The sequence below is a fragment of the Mustela putorius genome, unplaced genomic scaffold, assembly GCF_011764305.1.
Source record: "Mustela putorius furo isolate JIRA1106 unplaced genomic scaffold, ASM1176430v1.1 tig00000228_pilon_pilon_pilon, whole genome shotgun sequence".
In the NCBI taxonomy this organism is placed as follows: Eukaryota; Metazoa; Chordata; class Mammalia; order Carnivora; family Mustelidae; genus Mustela; species Mustela putorius.
The window spans coordinates 5,343,531-5,360,488 of NW_025421322.1; the positions used below are offsets into that span (position 1 = coordinate 5,343,531).

The 16,958-nt window shown below is 43.8% G+C and overlaps 1 protein-coding gene across 1 annotated transcript in view; it reads right to left on the reverse strand.

The window, feature by feature from the left end:
• SNX31 (sorting nexin 31) overlaps positions 1-16,005 on the reverse strand; it is a 57,917-nt gene extending 41,912 nt beyond the window's left edge. Inside the window, exons 1-4 of the mRNA XM_004768888.2 lie at positions 15,726-16,005; positions 15,540-15,614; positions 5,831-5,945; positions 1,290-1,354 (exon numbers count right to left, since the gene is read on the reverse strand). Coding sequence (XP_004768945.1) covers positions 1,290-1,354; positions 5,831-5,945; positions 15,540-15,614; positions 15,726-15,791 — 321 coding nt within the window. The 5' untranslated portion in view covers positions 15,792-16,005. The remainder of the gene's footprint in view (positions 1-1,289; positions 1,355-5,830; positions 5,946-15,539; positions 15,615-15,725) is intronic.
• Positions 16,006-16,958: the final 953 nt, after the last annotated feature.

Sequence of the window (16,958 nt, forward strand, 5' to 3'; positions counted from 1 at the left end):
ATATGAATGCATGTGGATGCACAGAAATGTGTAGAAAGAACACACATTAAACTGGAAACAGCTGGGGCACCTGTGCGACTCAGTCAGTTAAGTGTCTGCCTTCAGCTCAGGTCACTATCCCAGGGTCCTGGGATCAAGTCTCTCAAAAAGCTCCCTACTCAGCAGGGAGTCTGCTTCTCCCTCTCCCTCTCCCTCTGCCCCTCCCCCCAACTCATGCTTGCTCCCGCGCATGCGCGTGCGCGCGCTTTCTCTCTCTCTGTCTCTCTCTCTCTATACATATATTCAAATAAATAAACAAAATCTTAAAATAAATAAAAAATAAAAAAATAAACTGGAAACTACTGCCTCTGAAGAGGGTTGCTGGAGGTTGGTGGTGGGATCATACGCCCTTCTGTGCTATTTGAATTTTACAACCCTCTTGAATTTTACAACACCTCAACAACAAACTCTAAGAAAAAGAAAATACGTATTTTTTAAGCCATCAAATACAGCTGAAAATATGAATGGTGACACAATGGGAGACTCCAGGGTCACTTCTCAGGTTGAATGGACCAGTTACTATACCGACACGGTTGACCACTGAATAAATGAAATTTGCTTCCATTTTTTACAAACCCCATCAAAGTATCATTCCTCCCCTAGCTAGGGAAAAAAATCATGTTATTCTTATGACTTCAATCTTCGCAAAGCTTTCCATTCAGTCAAGAACATACTTGTAGGCATAAAAATGTTTCCCCGTGTACAACGAGAATGAGCAGTGTGCTAACCAAGCCTACTGGGCAAACTTCCAGCCTCTACAGGCAAGTGGCCAGTGGTTCTGTAGACCAACAAAGGAAAGGGAGTTGCTCTGCCATTCTGTTCACACTGAATTTTCTCTGTGATCCACTTACAACAAAGTCAGGAGCAGAGAATATACAAGGAACAGTTGGTCCAGCTCCTACTGCTGTCTCGATGTCTTCACTATGGTACACTGGATCCCAGCTACAGAAGGAGGTCCCCGAATTGTTGTGGCACCCTTAATAATAAAAGGTTCTCTTCCCCATGGTCAGTTTTGAGATGTACGATGCTTAGACTACAGGATTAAAAAGTATCTGCTTAATTAAGTTCAAAGGTCAAGTGACATGCTTATTTTCCCTCTAGAATCTAAACCTCCCCCCCCCAAAAAAAAGCTAAAATAGGAAGCATTCTCCAATTCCTCCATTGTGAGGTCAATGGCCAGAAACACACACATGGTAATTAAGAGACATGTTCAGCAGCAAAATGATCTTAGTAAAGAAGAGCATGCTTACCAGCTGTACGAATTTTAGAAAGTCAATGAAGATGTCACTTCTCAACATGTTTGGATCCACAGTTACTGAAAAATATGGATGGTGAGTTAGATTAGCATGGGGCTGGGTTGACTTCTCTGTTAAATTGCTCTGTCCTCGGGGCGCCTGGGTGGCTCAGTGGGTTAAGCCGCTGCCTTCGGCTCAGGTCATGATCTCAGGGTCCTGGGATCGAGTCCCACATCGGGCTCTCTGCTCAGCAGGGGGCCTGCTTCCCTTCCTCTCTCTCTGTGATCTCTTCCCTTCCTCTCTCCTACTGTGATCTCTCTGTCAAATAAATAAATAAAATCTTAAAAAAAAAAAAATTTCTCTGTCCTCTAGGGAGCCCTGAAGGTCCTCCCGGAACACCCCTGTCTCCTCGGGAAACAGAGCTATGACCTGTCAAATACATGCAAATCCACAAAGATTGCCTCTTCTAGGCAGCCTCGACAGCAACACGAAACCATTATATCCGTTCCAGGAGTCCCACTTTATTCACAGACCCCCGTATCGCTCACTCTACAGCTTGCTGCTGTATACCAGGGTGAGGATGGGATTAATGGGAAAAGGCAAAAAGATCTTCAAGCTTGGACCTGAACTCCTACTTTGGCAAGACATTTCTCAATTTGAAAATTTGAAATCAACCAAGAAACCCTGATTCCGAGTACCTTGCTTAGGGATAGGAGCTCTCAAGAGGTTATCCCCAGAGAAGTGATTAGAAGGCTGTCAGCGATTTCAAGGTTTCTATTCTTCTATACCTGTAAAAGTATTCGCCTTCATAGTTTTTAAAGTTCAGATACCAATATTCAGGTGCTGTGGTCAGAGCAGAGGGGCAGAAGCTTTCCCGTGAAAAGTTCCAACTCCTGCAGGAGGTGCTCCCCAGCCTGCTGTCTCTTTTTTTTTTTTTTTTTTTTTTTTACAGATTTTATTTATTTATTTGACACAGAGAGAGAGATCACAAGTAGGCAGAGAGGCAGGCGTGGGGCGGGGAAGCAGACTCCCCGCTGAGCAGACAACCTGATGCGGGGTTCGATCCCAGGACCCTGAGATCATGACCCGAGCTGAAGGCAGAGGCTCAACCCACTGAGCCACCCAGGCGCCCCTGCTGTCTCATTTCTTACCCTTTTCCCTGTAAGGCCTCTCCTGGACCCTGCAGTCTAACCAAACTTGCGTGCTTACTAAATCTGTAGCAAATGTCTTTCTCTTTCCCTTCCCTTCCCACACCGCCCTCCCCACCCCCCTACCCCTCCACCCCCCAGCCCTGCCATGCCTCTTCCTTTCTTCCTTCCTCCCTCCCTCCCTTTCTTTTTCTTTTTTCTTTCTGTTTCTTTCCTTCCTTCCTTACCTCGCTCCTTCCTTCTTCCTTTCCCTTTTTCCTTTCCTTTCCTTCTTTCTTTGTTGCTGTTTCAAGTGATTGCCTCACTGTCACTTCTACTAACATTCAAAACTAGCACTGGCAAAGTCATTTCAAGATGCATCTCCCCTGTGGCACCTGGGTGGCTCAGTTGGTTAAGTGGCTGCCTTTGGCTCAGGTCATGATCCTGGAGTCCTCGGATTGAGTCCCACATCAGGCTCCCAGCCTCACGGGGAGTCTACTTCTCCCTCTGACCTTTTCCCCTCTCATGCTCTCTTTCACTCTCTCTCTCAAATAAATAAATAAGATCTTGAAAAGAAAAAAAAAAAAAGATGTATCTTTCCCAAACAATGCAACATTTTTTCAAAAGAAAATAATGAAAAGAAGATCTCCAGTATTACGAGAAACTTTTTGTACAAGGTATTCCCTCTTTTTTAAGGGAGATGATTTGGGGATGTGGGGAGCCCTGTCTTATTTTCTGGAATCCATGTGGTAGATATGCAAATTAACATAATTGTTAGCATGGATTCTTGGAGATGGGGAAAGCTGTTAAAAAAAATGTTCATCCAGGGGCGCCTGGGTGGCTCAGTGGATTAAGCTGCTGCCTTCGGCTCAGGTCATGATCAGGGTCCTGGGATCGAGCCCCGCATCGGGCTCCTTGCTCAGCGGGGAGCCTGCTTCTCTCTCTGCCTCTGCCTGCCTCTCTGCCTGCTTGTGATCTCTGTCTCTCTCTCTCTCTGTCAAATAAATAAATAAAACCTTAAAAAAAAAATGTTCATCCAATTAGTACTTACTGTGCAACTGTTAAGAACCAGGTACATTGCTAAGCACTTCGTATATTTTAATTCATTTAATCTTCACAACAAACCCTACGATAAATATTATCTCTATTTTACAGACAGACACTAAAGCTTAAAGAGGGTAAATGTCTTGCCCAAGGTCATACAGCCAGTGAAATGCAAAGCTAGGATTTGACTCTGGGTCTGACTCTAGAGCCCATGTCTTAGCCCCAACACCAAGCTCTTCTCTCTCCTTGCTCTGCCTTGCCTGAAGAGGAGGCAGGAGACAGCCCCATGTTATGCACAAAGGCCAGGCCTGGAAAAGCAATCCTGTAGGCTCTGTGATCATTTGCAGAAAGGCCAGTAGTTAAAGGAGTTATTTCCCTCAGATATAAGATATCAAACCAAGAGAGAAGAAAAATTCAACAGATATTACATTTTTGAGTTTGAAAGGGCTTATCTAACAGGTCTAAAAGAGTCATATTCTTCATTACAAAAGATGAATGGGAAATAGATGACTTCTAGAATTTTTATTGACTATCTTTAAGGAAACAAGTGCCACCATGAGAGGTAATGAATAAAGTCTATAACGGCTAATCTAGAATGGTCTATAAAACACAGATTTTTAAGAGAGAAAAATCAACTTACAGAAGAAAAAAACGTTTTTTTCTTGTGTATGAAGGGTATCAGTAGGTTAGTTGGTGTAGTTTGACAAAGGTCTCTAGATTAGATAACATTATTATATCAGTATTAATTGTCTGCTTTTGATAACTATACTGAGGTTGTCAATGAGAATGTCCTTGATCTTAGGGAATACACACAGAAGTATTTAAGGGGAAAGTGGCTTATGTCTGTAACCCAGGCCTCTCAAAAAGTTATATACATATAATACACACATACCACGAAATTGAGAGGATGATAAAGCATTGAGAGGATGTTCGCATTTGGGAAATCTGGGTGAAGACTATACAGAAATTCTTTGCATTATCTCTGCACCTGTTTTGTAAGACAGAAATTCTTTCAGAATAAAGTTTTTAAGAATCAGGTACCAAAAAAAAAAAAAAAAAAATAAGAGTCAGGTACCAAAAAGCATAGAGAGTACATTCCAGTTTGTGTTTAACAAATAGGGATGTGCATACCCACCAGTAGACACAGAAATTGTTTCCAAGGAATATTTAAGCCATGATGTTTACTTCTAGAGGCCTAGGGGTGGGCGGGGGGGGGGTGGTACTTGGCCTGGAAGGGAATGTACCTTTCATTGTATACTCTTGAGACAGTTCAAGTTTTAAAATATTTCGTGTACCTACTATTGCCTCTTCTCAAAATCTTTAAATACTTGAATGCCAATTTTGCTATTTCTCCCAAAACCCCTTTCTGAGCATGGTTGATTTTGCCAATCACATGTTGTGCTGTGCACAACATTTGCAGAATGCAAGCAAGGGGCAAGGACTAGGACACTTCAAGCCTCACCAGGGTCAGAGCAGACCTGGGAGGCTCCCTGGCAAGGACAGAGATGGAAATGCATCTCTGATATTTCCTGAGAGCTTTCAGGAAGACAGTTTATCTCATCCCTCCATTTCAGTCTTGATCCAGGGAATAGGTCTTTGACTTCTTAATCAATGCTAATATACAGCACCCAAAAGCAAATGTGAAAGCAGAATATTTTTAAAACCAAATACAAAGGCCGTATTTTGTATGTTCCATGTATATAAAATGTCCAGAACAAGCAAATCTAGTAAGACAGAAATTAATATAGATGGTGATAGAGGCATGTTGGGGAGAGGAATAAGGAGTGACTGATAATAGGTGCGAGGTTTCCTTTGGGGTCACAAAAATGTTCTCAGATTATGGTGGACGGTTGCACAATTCTGTAAATATGCTAAAAACCATTGAATTGCACACTTTAAAAAAAAAAGATTTAATTTGTTTATATGAAAGAGACAGCAAGTGAGAGAAGCATGCAGGGGGAGGGGCAGAAGCAGGGTCCCCCACTGAGCGGGGAGCTGGACATGGGGCTCGATCCCAGGACCTAGATCATGACCTGAGCCAAAGGCAGATACTTAACCAACTGAGCCACCCAGGTACCCCAAACTGCACACTTTATTTTTTTTTTTAAGATTTTATTTATTTATTTGACAGACAGAGATCTCAAGTAGGCAGAGAGGCAGGCAGAGAGAGAGAGAGAGAGAGAGGGAAGCAGGCTCCCCACTGAGCTGAAAGCCCGATGCGGGGCTTGATCTCAGGACCCTGAGATCATGACCTGAGCTGCAGGCAGAGGCTTTAACCCACTGAGCCACCCAGGCACCCCCGAACTGCACACTTTAAATGTGTGAATTTTACAGTCTATAATCTGTATCTCAATAAATCTGTAAACATAAAATGCAAATACCTACCATTCTGCAAATACTGTTCCAACTGGTCCCTCCTCTCATCAGCCATGGATGTGGTCATTGCAAGATAGTACTTTGGTGGAAAGGGAGGCAGGCAATTTCCAAAGACCCGCCTCAGCTGAAATGCAGAAAGCACACAGTTAATGCAAAGAACCCCCCAATTCAAGGTTGATGAGACATCAAAGCATCCCCTCTTCAGGCAAGTCTCATTCTAGTACTTAATTTAAAACTACCCCCTCCTGGTGGCCACAAGGAAGAAAAGGGGTTGCTTTGGTTTTCCCAAGAAGTTTATTTCAAGATAGGTTTCTGGGGATACTGTTAGACATACTACAGAATGACCTCTTGAGCCTGAGTTTGGTAGATTTGGGGTACCTTTTAATTTTTCATTTGTTTTTGCAAGAGTGCCCACTACTCATACCATACAATGTTTCTTTAACTCATTCTCCAATAGTATCTGTGATACCAATGAGCATAGTTAGGGATTTAATTCCCCATCCCACCTCTACCAAGTCTGAACATCACAGACGTTTACAGCATGCTATCTGATAAGGTATCCCCTAGCTAGAGCTAATGAGCCCTGGGAATATGGCTAGTCCGACTTGAGATATGCCATCGGTATGAAATACACTCCAGACTGCCAAACTTAGTACAGAGGGAAAAAAAGTAAAATGTTTCACTAATAACCCCTTATACTGATTATATTTGAAATGGTAATATTTTAGATCGACTAATTAAAATTAATTTTACCTGTTTCTTTTCACACTTTTTAATTGGGTTACCAGAAAATTTTAAATTACATATATGGCTCACATTATATTTCTATAGGACAGTGCTGGCTTGTAAAATTCCTATAAGACTGACATATGATCCCTGTAGAAATCCAGTGAGGCCCTTCCCAGGCTTCTACCCACCCAAATGTTGACATAAGACCAAGGTGGCAGTTATTTTTATGCAAGCTAAATAGTGGATATGTCAAAAATATGTTTTAAATTAGATGATCAAAAGTGCATCTTCCTTCATTTCAGCCCTACACTTACAGTAGCAGCTTGAAGATAAGGCATGACATCATTCTCTTTAAAGTAAGAAAAAGAAGGGGTGCCTGGGTGGCTGGATGGGTTAAGCCTCTAACTCTTGACTTTGGCTCAGGTCATGGTCTCAGGGTTGGAGATGGAGCCGCATGTTAGGTTCCACACTCAGGCTGCTGGAAATTCTCTCTCTCTCTCTGTCCCTCCCTATCCTCTCTGAAATAAGTAAATCTTAAAAATAAATGAAAAATAAAATATGAGAAAGAAAACTAGCCAGAAATCAGGGTTAAACATGGTAGCTTGGGAGAAGGCAGCGGCTTAATCCACTGAGCCACCCAGGCGCCCCTAGCTTGGGAGAAGGACTAAAACTCTTAATATTGTCATAGTCAGTAGCTTAAAGGAAATGAGAACATATTTAAGAGAAACAAACAGGCAGGAATTTTAATTCCATGGCCTTTGTCACAAATACAGTGTGTATCTGGTGAATATTTACCTTGCATAGGCTCTAGCTTTAAAATACATCAAGAATCTTACCAGCTCTCAGGACCCCTGGGTGGCTCAGTCAGTTAAGCGTCTGCCTTTGGCTCAGGTCACGATCTCAGAGTCCAAGGATGGAGCCCCATGGGGGGGGGGGGTCCCTGCTCAGTAGGGGGTCTGCTTCTCCTTCTCTCTCTGCCTCCTGCCCCTCTTCATGCTTTCTGTCTCTCCCTCTCTCTCTTTCAAATAAAATAAAATAAAAACCACGACAACTTACCAATTCTCTCCACCCCCACTGTCATTATCCTGGTCCAAAACACTGTCGTCTCTTTGCCTCACTGCTCCAACAGCTTCACAACAGAACTTTCTGCTTCTGCCCTTGCCCCCTTCAGTTTATTCTTAATACAGAATCTAAGGTAACTTTCTAAAAAGGTAAGCCAGATCAATCCATTGCTTCTCAAAATCCTTCTGGCTTCCTATCTCACTCAAGGAAAAGCTAATATCTTTGCAATGGCCAAGAGCTATGCCATTCGATAGAATGTCCACTAGCCGCCTGTGACTACTTACACTTAAATAAATTAAAATGAAATAAGATTTTAAATTCAGTTCCTCAGTTGTTAGCCACATTTCAAATACTCAACAGTATTTGTGGCAAGCTGCTACTGAACTGGACAAAGCAAACATAGAGCATTTCCATGAGCACAGAAAGTTCTATTGGACAGCTCTGGTCCAAGAGCTAGAAAAGTTAGTAAATGCCTGCCTATAGGTAAAATACGTTAAGTAATATGGTAAGTGATGGGAATCAGGTTTTTCATTACTGAAGTGAGAGTTTTTACAAAAGCAAGGGGACTAGGCTGGAATGACCCATGTGGTGGTGGATTATATTTGGAGATGTTGATATGAACTCATGTTTAGCTTAACATAAACACAGATGGTTACATATAAAGATAGTTATAGCTACATGTATACACCTATTTCCTTGCTCTGTCAGCTGAGAGGACCTTGAAGCGATAATACCATAGTAGCAATGAACATACCTAGTCCAAGATCTTGGTTTCTCTTAACCATTCCCCAACTAAAGCAACCAGGGTTCCATGAAGAAAATAGTTGATTTTTAGGACTGATGCAGGAGATATAGAAGAGGCGTCTGGGGCATCTTGTAGCACCAAAAAACAAAAAAGTGCTCAAAACAACAACAACAAAAGCAACAGTGGGCCCATGTGAAAAAGTTCCAGGAGCAAACTTGAAGGAGCTTCCTTTGAAGCTGGAACAGCTAACATAACAAAATAAAGCAGTATCAAAGTATAACCCAAAGTCTAAAGTAAATATCCAGAAGTCTATGCAGCTATCAATTACTGAATAAATATGTAGGAGAGAAGAGAAAAATCTGTGAAGAATCCTGAATAATTTCTATCGATCCTCATTCCACAAGGACACAGAGCATTCATCCTCACAGTGCGGACTGCCCAGAGTGACTGCCTCCCATAGGGTACACTTTGGGAAGGGGAGAAAGAAGAGCAACTTCACGGTGGTCAAACCTGACAAACACAGCCTCCGCTAGGTGATCAAGGCATCAACAGTGGTAAGTCACGTTAATGCAGATGCTCTTCTGTGATGTGATTAGGACGACCTGGACCTCTGTGGTTTTCCATAACGCCAGCCTGATCATGTGAAAGATCTCAGATTCTAACAAAGGGACATCTCACAAAATAACTGATGAGCGCCCCTCAAAAAGGTTATTAAAAACAATGAAAGTCTGTGAAATTGACACAGTCAAGAGGAGAGTAGGCAGACAACTAAATGTAATGTGGGGTCCTAGATGGGATTCTGGGGCAGCCATAGGACATCAGGTTAACACTAAAGAAATAGAACTGAACTGTGGTCTATAGTTCATCATAGTGTGTTAACATTGGTTCATTAACTGTAACAAACGTTCCCTACTAATGGAAAACAACAGGGCAAACTTGGTGCGGGAATATATAGGAACTCTCTGTACTGTCTTTGCAAATATTCTGTAAATCTAAAATTGATCCACCAAAATAAAGTTTATTGAAAACAAAACAAAACAACAAAATCCTGATGCTCTGGCTTCTTGAAAAATCAGAGGTTCTGGAATCACTGGGTTCACATTCCTTGGGTAATCATCCCCTTTAGAGGAGGCCTAAGGAGTTTCCACCAGTCCCCATCGCCTCTCACCTGGCACCCGCCTCTCATTTCAATTACCTACCCGACCCCTAGAGCCATTGAAGTTTGCATCCTTTCCTCCCTTAAATCTGTTAGCATAAAATGTTACAGCAACAGTTTTCTTTAATTCAAGGCAATTTTTGTGTTATGTTAAACACTGTCCAAAGACACCCCAGTTGGAGCATCAAACCAGGCAAGACTGCTCAAACAACCTGGGATTTATGTATCCCATCTCTGTTAACTCAATGAAATAGGAGCAGAAAAGGGTCTTCTCTGCATGTGACTATTTCTTGATCCATGGATTAAGCGATTTTAGAAGGCAACTGTCTTCCTAGGCATGCGTTCATAAATGTCGAAGATGTTCACAAATTGGTTTGAATCACAGCAGCCTTGAGCCACCAGAGCCATCTGTGTTTTCCATGGGCAGGAAAGCATCTTGGGGAAGTCCCTACCATAAGTCCAAGAGCTAGGGGAAATGTCACCATGGCTTAAGGTTCAAATACCCAACACAGCCCAAACTCTCCCAGCCGGTTTTACAACCTGAGCTCACTTCCCAAGGAATCTTTCCCCTCCTTTCTTTAATACTGGTTTAAGGCAGAAGATAAACATATAATAAACTGAGTAGTTACGTCTGCCAAACATCAATCATTGATTCCCCAAGTTCTTCAACTCCAGCAAAATATGACCTTTTCTACTGGTCTCAGCACACAGTTTCGCCATTAAAACCAACAGCATGCTAAGAATTGCCTGGTATTTGAGTGTAGCCCAAAGACTCTTTTTAAAGATTCTTCAAAGTTCTCCAAAGGAAAGCACACCTCTTTTGTTTATTATGCGATGTATTGTTTATTTGGGGTTTTTGCTTGTTTTTGAAAGGCCATGTTTAGATAATATATATTTTTAATCCCAGCACAATCTCCTGCATTTCTCCATCAGACAGTTCTGCTTTTTAACATGAAGAGGACTTTACTGGCCAATGGAAAATAGCCTCTCTTTCCCTGCCTTATGCACTCCCAGCCCCCCACGCTTACCCCACAGTGGTGACCTGGGACAAGTGGAATTACAGACACAGTGTCCTTTCTAATGCTGACTTATCCATCCCACCTCTCTAGGGCCCCTTTGAATCAAAACCCCAGAGTCACCAGATAAAGGACCACAGCACAAAGCAATCCAGACTGTGGCATCTGTGGCATCCAAAGAACATTAGCCTGGAGCTTCCGTATTCTTCCATTTGGTCCTCAAAATAGTCCCGTGGAGTAGACGATCATCACCACCATCAACATGTCATCCTTCCACCTTCACATCAAAGCTACACTATAATCACAGAAACCTGAAGCTTGGGAGATCTAAGGTCCTATAAACTAAGGAATGGCAGATTTTCATTACTTTTCCCTTCTCTCTCATTTTTTCTTTTTCTCCTTCACCAAATCTCTGTTGAGCATCTACTAAAGAAGGAGTCCATGCTGGGTATACCATACCCACAGCCTTCATTCATTCCTTCTTGTAAATATTTGGCTTTTGTAACTAAATAACCTGGGGAAGGCAAATATATACACACAAGGAGGAATGTGACAAGGTCTAAACATGAAGTGACCCAGGAATCAGAGGAAGGCATCTCATGCAATCAAGGAGGACTTCCCAGGGGAGGTGAGGCTTGAGATGCAAATAGCCACCTAAGTTCTAAACAGTTTCTTTAAAATGAAGTTGTTTCTACTGACAGAGGAAAAATGTTAAGTACGAGATGTAAGATAGTTGGAAGCTGCATAAAGAAATCTCTATTTTTGGATTTTGAAAAATTTGAGATAAATATGAAGTATTTTTTAGTAATTATTTTTATTTTTACTTTTTTATTTGAGACTGAGAGAGTGGGGAGGAGGATCAGAGAGAGAGAGGAGGAAGCAGACTCTCTGCTGGGCAGGGAGCCCAATGTGGGGCTTGATCCCGGGACCCTGAGATCATGACCTGAGCCTCCCAGGCATCCCCAAATATGAAGTATTAATATCTACTCTATACCTCACATTGGGCATCAGGCTGTGACAATTCAGTATTTAAGAGTCTACTGAAATGGGGCACCTGGGTGGCTCAGCGGGGAGCCTGCTTCTCCCTCTCCTGCTCCCGCTCCCTGACTTGTGCTCTCTCTCTCAAAAACACACACTGTCTCAAATAAGGTCTTAAAAAAAAAAAATCACATGTCCTGAAGTTCCATCTGCATGTAATATACCACAATGCATGCCATCTAATAAGAACTTAGTAAATATTTCTTAAATAAATCAGTTAATTCTCTAAGATGACATGTTTGTTCTATCAGGATACAGAACTTCCTAGGAAATGTACTCCAGCGCACACACAGATGGGGCCTTTTATTGTTTCCTCTTTAAAAGCGTTTTGTAGTAAGTCAGATTAAGAATTCTGAGCCATTTGCAAATCTCCAGTGGAATAGAAGAGTAAGATCTAGCTGAGAAGCGCCTGAGAGGAGTCCTCTAGATTTTCTCAGACTCAGGGTTGCCAGACAAAACACAGGATGCCCAGTTAAGTATGTCCCAGATACTGCACGAATCTACTTACCTAAAAACTTCTTGGCTGTTTATCTGAAATTCACATTGAACTGGGGAGCCTGTGTTTTTACTTGCTGAATCCGACAACCTTACTCAGACTACATACAAGATGGGAGTCATGCTGATGAGCGTACTGTGGACCCCACAGAGGCTGGCTGGGCAGTCGGATAAAATCCTGGGCCCAGAACTCAGACAGAAAGAAGAGCTTGGTTGCCTGGGGTCAGAAGTAGAGGGAGAGGGCGCCTGGGTGGCTCAGTGGGTTAAAGCCTCTGCCTTCTGCTCAGGTCATGATCCCAGGGTCCTGGGATCCAGCCCCACATTGGGCTCTCTGCTCAGCAGGGAGCCTGCTTCTCTCTCTCTCTCTCTCTGCCTGTCTCTCTGACTACTTGTATCTCTGTCTGTCAAATGAATAAATAAAATCTTAAAAAAAAAAAAAAAAGAAGTGGAGGGAAAGGATCGAGGGCAAAGGGGACAAGGGAACTTTCAGAGGGCAAAATTTTCTTTATCCTGATTATGGTGGTAGTAGTGTATACACTTACCAAAATTCACCACACTGAACACTAAAATTGGGAAAATTTATGTTATTTTTCTAATAGGACATTTTTTTAAATGTTCTAATTTTACTTTAGGACCCAATTGTTTTACTGATACAATTTATTTTGTTGACTTCAGTAAGAAACCACAAAATATAAGGGGCCAGAGCAGGTTCTGGAGATCAAATCTTGACTCCAATACTTACTAGCAGTTTGATTTGGGGCAAGCTGTGCCTCAGAGGCTTTCCTCTGTTAAATGAGGCTAATTATAATCCTCGCTCATAGAACTACTATAAAAATTAAACATGATATTACATGTAAAGCCCTCAGCACCAACCTTAACATACAGTTACTGCTTGTTGTGGTTTTAAGTTAACAATGCAAATAACCACCTAAATTCTAAATAGTTTCTTTAAAATGAAGTTGTTCCTACTGAAAGGAGAAAAATGCTAAGTACAAGATGTAAGATAGTTGGAAACTGCGTAAAGAAATCTCTACATTAGGATTTTGAAAAATTTGAGACAAATATGAAGTATTTTTTAAATAATAATTTTTATTTTTATTTATTTATTTGAGACGGGGGGTGGTCAGAGAGGAGAAGGAGACTCTCTGCTGGGCAGGGAGCCCAATAGGGGGCTCAATCCCAGGACCCTGAGATCATGACCTGAGCCGAAGGCAGAGGCTTAACTGACTGAGCCACCCAGGTGCTCCTTAATATGAAGTATTAATATCTATACTATACCCCATGTTGAGCACCAGGCTATGGCAATTCAATATGTAAGAGTCCAGTGAAATGGGGCACCTGGGTGGCTCAGTCAGTTAAGCGTCCAACTCCTGGTTTTGCCTCTGGTCATGATCTTCTGGGTTCTGAGACTGAGTCCCCCATACTCAATGGGCAGTCTGCTTGAGATTCTCTCCCTCTGTCCCTCCCACCACAGGCACCCCTTTCTCCCTCAAATAAATAATCTTAAAAAAAAAAAAAAAGGATGCCTGGGTGACTCAATCGGTTAACTATGTACCTTCCACTCAGGTCATGATCCCGGGGTCCTGGGATCAAGCCCGGCATCAGGCTCCTTGCCTGCTTCCCCTCTGCCTGCTGCTCCCCCTGCTGTGTGCTCTTCTCTCTCTCTGACAAATAAATAAAATCTTTAAGAAAAAAAAAGTGAATAACAGTTTGTTGTTAATGGCTTCAAAATAGAAGATCTAGAGTAAAAGTTTACTCACTTTATGTCTCTGCTTCTGAACCTGCTAAGATTCAACAGGTCTTAATTTTTCTGAAAACAAGCATTTTTCTGAGTCTGTTAGTTAAGAAGGGCCAGATTCAGGACTTTAAGACTCTCAGTCCCTAAATGTTTACTGAGCACGTACCATGTCCCAGGTTCTGGGAGGAACTGGCCCGTACTCTTTACAAGTACCCTGGAAAGTGGATACCCATGGCCACCTATCTTCTTTTTATTTTTGATGAAAAACATTGAAGGTCAGAAAGAAGGTAAGGTGACGAGCCAGGGAGTAGTCAATTCCACAACCCCCTTGCTCCCCATTGCTGTCTCATGCTTTATGTGCTATGAATGGCAACCACCCCAACCCCACCTCACATTAGAGAAGACAGATTAGTGGGGGAGATGATGACTCAACCTTTTCCTCCAAATACATAACACACCTATACTTTCTCTTTCCTTAAGTCCTCTCAAATCCCCAGACACGTTTTGGTCACAAGTAGCTTCTAATCTTGCCAAAGTCTGAATCCATGCCCTTTCTTATTGAATCAGACCACCATCATTGCTGAGAACCTTCTGGGGCAACTGCAGCAGGTGTTAGCAATTCAGACAGGACCATACAAAAGTGCATTACACCTGTTTTTGGTTGATTCCAAAGAAATGTAATCATACCTTGAAAATGGACTTTTCCAACGCCCTCTAATATGAGCAGAAAGGTTTACTGCAATGTTGTGAAAAAACACAACATTTAGTGAAAAAATGATATTGACAGCTGCCCTTCAACAGAAGGTGTATCGACTCACTAGAAACCCAGATTTCCTGGAAGGATTCTCCCCAAAATGTTAATAGCCTGGACAAGTCTGTTTCTCGGTTTTGTTTTGAGTTTAATTTTTGAAGGAATCTCTGCACCCAACCTGAGGCTCAAACTTGGGACCCGGAGATCAAGAGTCACATGCTCTTCCCACAGAGGTAACCAGGCTCCCCTTTCTTTCTAATTTTAGGTATATTCTCTTTAAAATCAGGGTATATAATCTAAAAAAAGAATTGATTAAAAAGAAAACACTATGCAGGGAGGCAGAAGGGAGGTGAAGTTTATTTCCAAGCTTTCTTTTAATCCTCTAACCCACCTTGAAGACTTATAACACTTCCTTATTAGGACAATAAAACCCATTAGAGCAGGTTAAGAAATCAGGCTGCCTCCCAAAGAAAATGCCACCAGCACATCTGAGTGAGAAACTATAGTGGGAAATGGCCTCCTGTCTTGATAATTCATCTGTTTCCCAGGTTTCCAGCCTGCCAGTACTTGAAGCCTATAAATACAATTTTTGAAAACAAAATAGACACACCTTTTTAAGAAGCCCAAGAAACTCTGGGAGAAAGAAGATTAAATACCTATGTACAAGATCACTAAGGCACCTTGGTCTAGGCTGAGTATGCTCATTCTGAATGGGGACATTGTCCTGGGGAAACAGCTGGCACTGGAATGGGGCCCACCATCTCCCAGCACCCTGCCAGGTGGGGCCGCTGGGGAATCGTTGGGCTGAAAAGAGTTTAGGAGAAGGACCTGAGCCCGATTCCCTCATCTCCCAGCTGTAGATGGTTAGGAGCGGCCACCTATATACATGGAGAGGTACGCCAAGCGATACCAAGTTACAGACTAGGAACTTAGAGTCCTCAAGAAGTCCCGCGTCTGGGGAGCACTCTGCTGCCTCAAACCTGCTCACCTGTTCGTTCCAACGACGCAACTGGCTGTAGCGCACCCTGCAAAAGAGGTACCCGTCCAGGTACACCGAATACAGCTGCAACAGAGACAGACCGCCCCCGGTTAGCTGAGCGAGCAGGTGAGCCCCCCCGCCCCGCCAGGTCACCGACCTTCCCTAGCCGAGTCGGACCCTGACCCCCCCGCGCACCACGTAGCGGCCTCCCAGCGGGTCCAGCCGCTGCTGGGACACCGGGATACAAAAGTGCATCTTCATGGCCACGGCGGCGGCCCGGGAACAGCGGTGGCAAACCGAGCGGCGGCAGTGGCGGCGCGTCCGCGAGTCCGGGATCCGGGAGCAGCTGCGCAGCGGGTCTGCAGCCGCGCGGTCTAGGGTCGGAGCCCCGGAGCGGTGGCCCGGGCGGTGGCCGCGGGGTGCAGAGCGGGCTGGCCGCGCCGCCCCCGGCGTCCGCAGGTGGGGCTGGCCCCGGGCCACACCGCCCCCAAGCCCCGCCCAGCTCCCCGCAGAGCCGCAGCGGCCCCGGGCCTGCGGGCAGCCCGCCTCCCAGAGGCCAGGTGGGGCCTGGGACCGAGTACGAGCTCGCTGGGGGTCACCCCGGGGTGTGGACCTCTCCGGGCTCCTTGGCGGGAAAATCCTGCTGCGTGGGTGGCTGAGTGGGTGCTTGCGTGGGGAGAGCGAAATCTTCTGGGGAGAAGATTCTAGGTTTTTAAAAAAAATTTTCATCAGAACCTACAAAAGTTTAAAATGGTTGCTACAGCTACATAAATGTCCTGCCCATGCGCCAACCATGTAACTACTTCTCACCCTGCCCCAAGGTCTCAGGATGGGGCTAGGTGCTAGGATGGGGAGGTACAGGGGAGGGGGGTGCGGGTGCGTGGGAGGCGAGTGGGGGGAGAAGGAAGGCCTGCCGAGGAGAAACCTCTCTCCAAGTGTCCGCTCCAGGGCTGCATTCTGACCCCGCGGCTTGTAGAATGTCCCGCCCCCCTTCCAATGGGCCTGTCGTGTAAGCAGGGGGAGAGGGGGTGAGAGACCCAATTCCATGCAGATGCGCCCTCAAGCTCAATAAGTTGACCTTTTCTCAAAGTAGGTGCTCCGACAGGACGGAAAAACGTTTGTTTCCCGTTACCGGTGCCTGCCTGCAGTGCTCTGCGAGTTAAGATCTTCCAGAAATACATAAATCTAGTTAGTTGCCCTAGGACCTGCGTAATTATATTAGCTTTAGTTTTGTGTGGTAACATTTGTTAAATCCAACACTGGTATTTATAACCCCGATTTAGTATTTTTTAACACAATATTTTTCCTTTAAAAAAGATTTTTCCCATTAATATACCGGAAACCTCAACATTTTTCCCCCTTTAATATAACAGAAACCTTATCAGATGAAAAGGGGTTGGGCCTCTCTTGATCCCCAGGAAGTCCTGC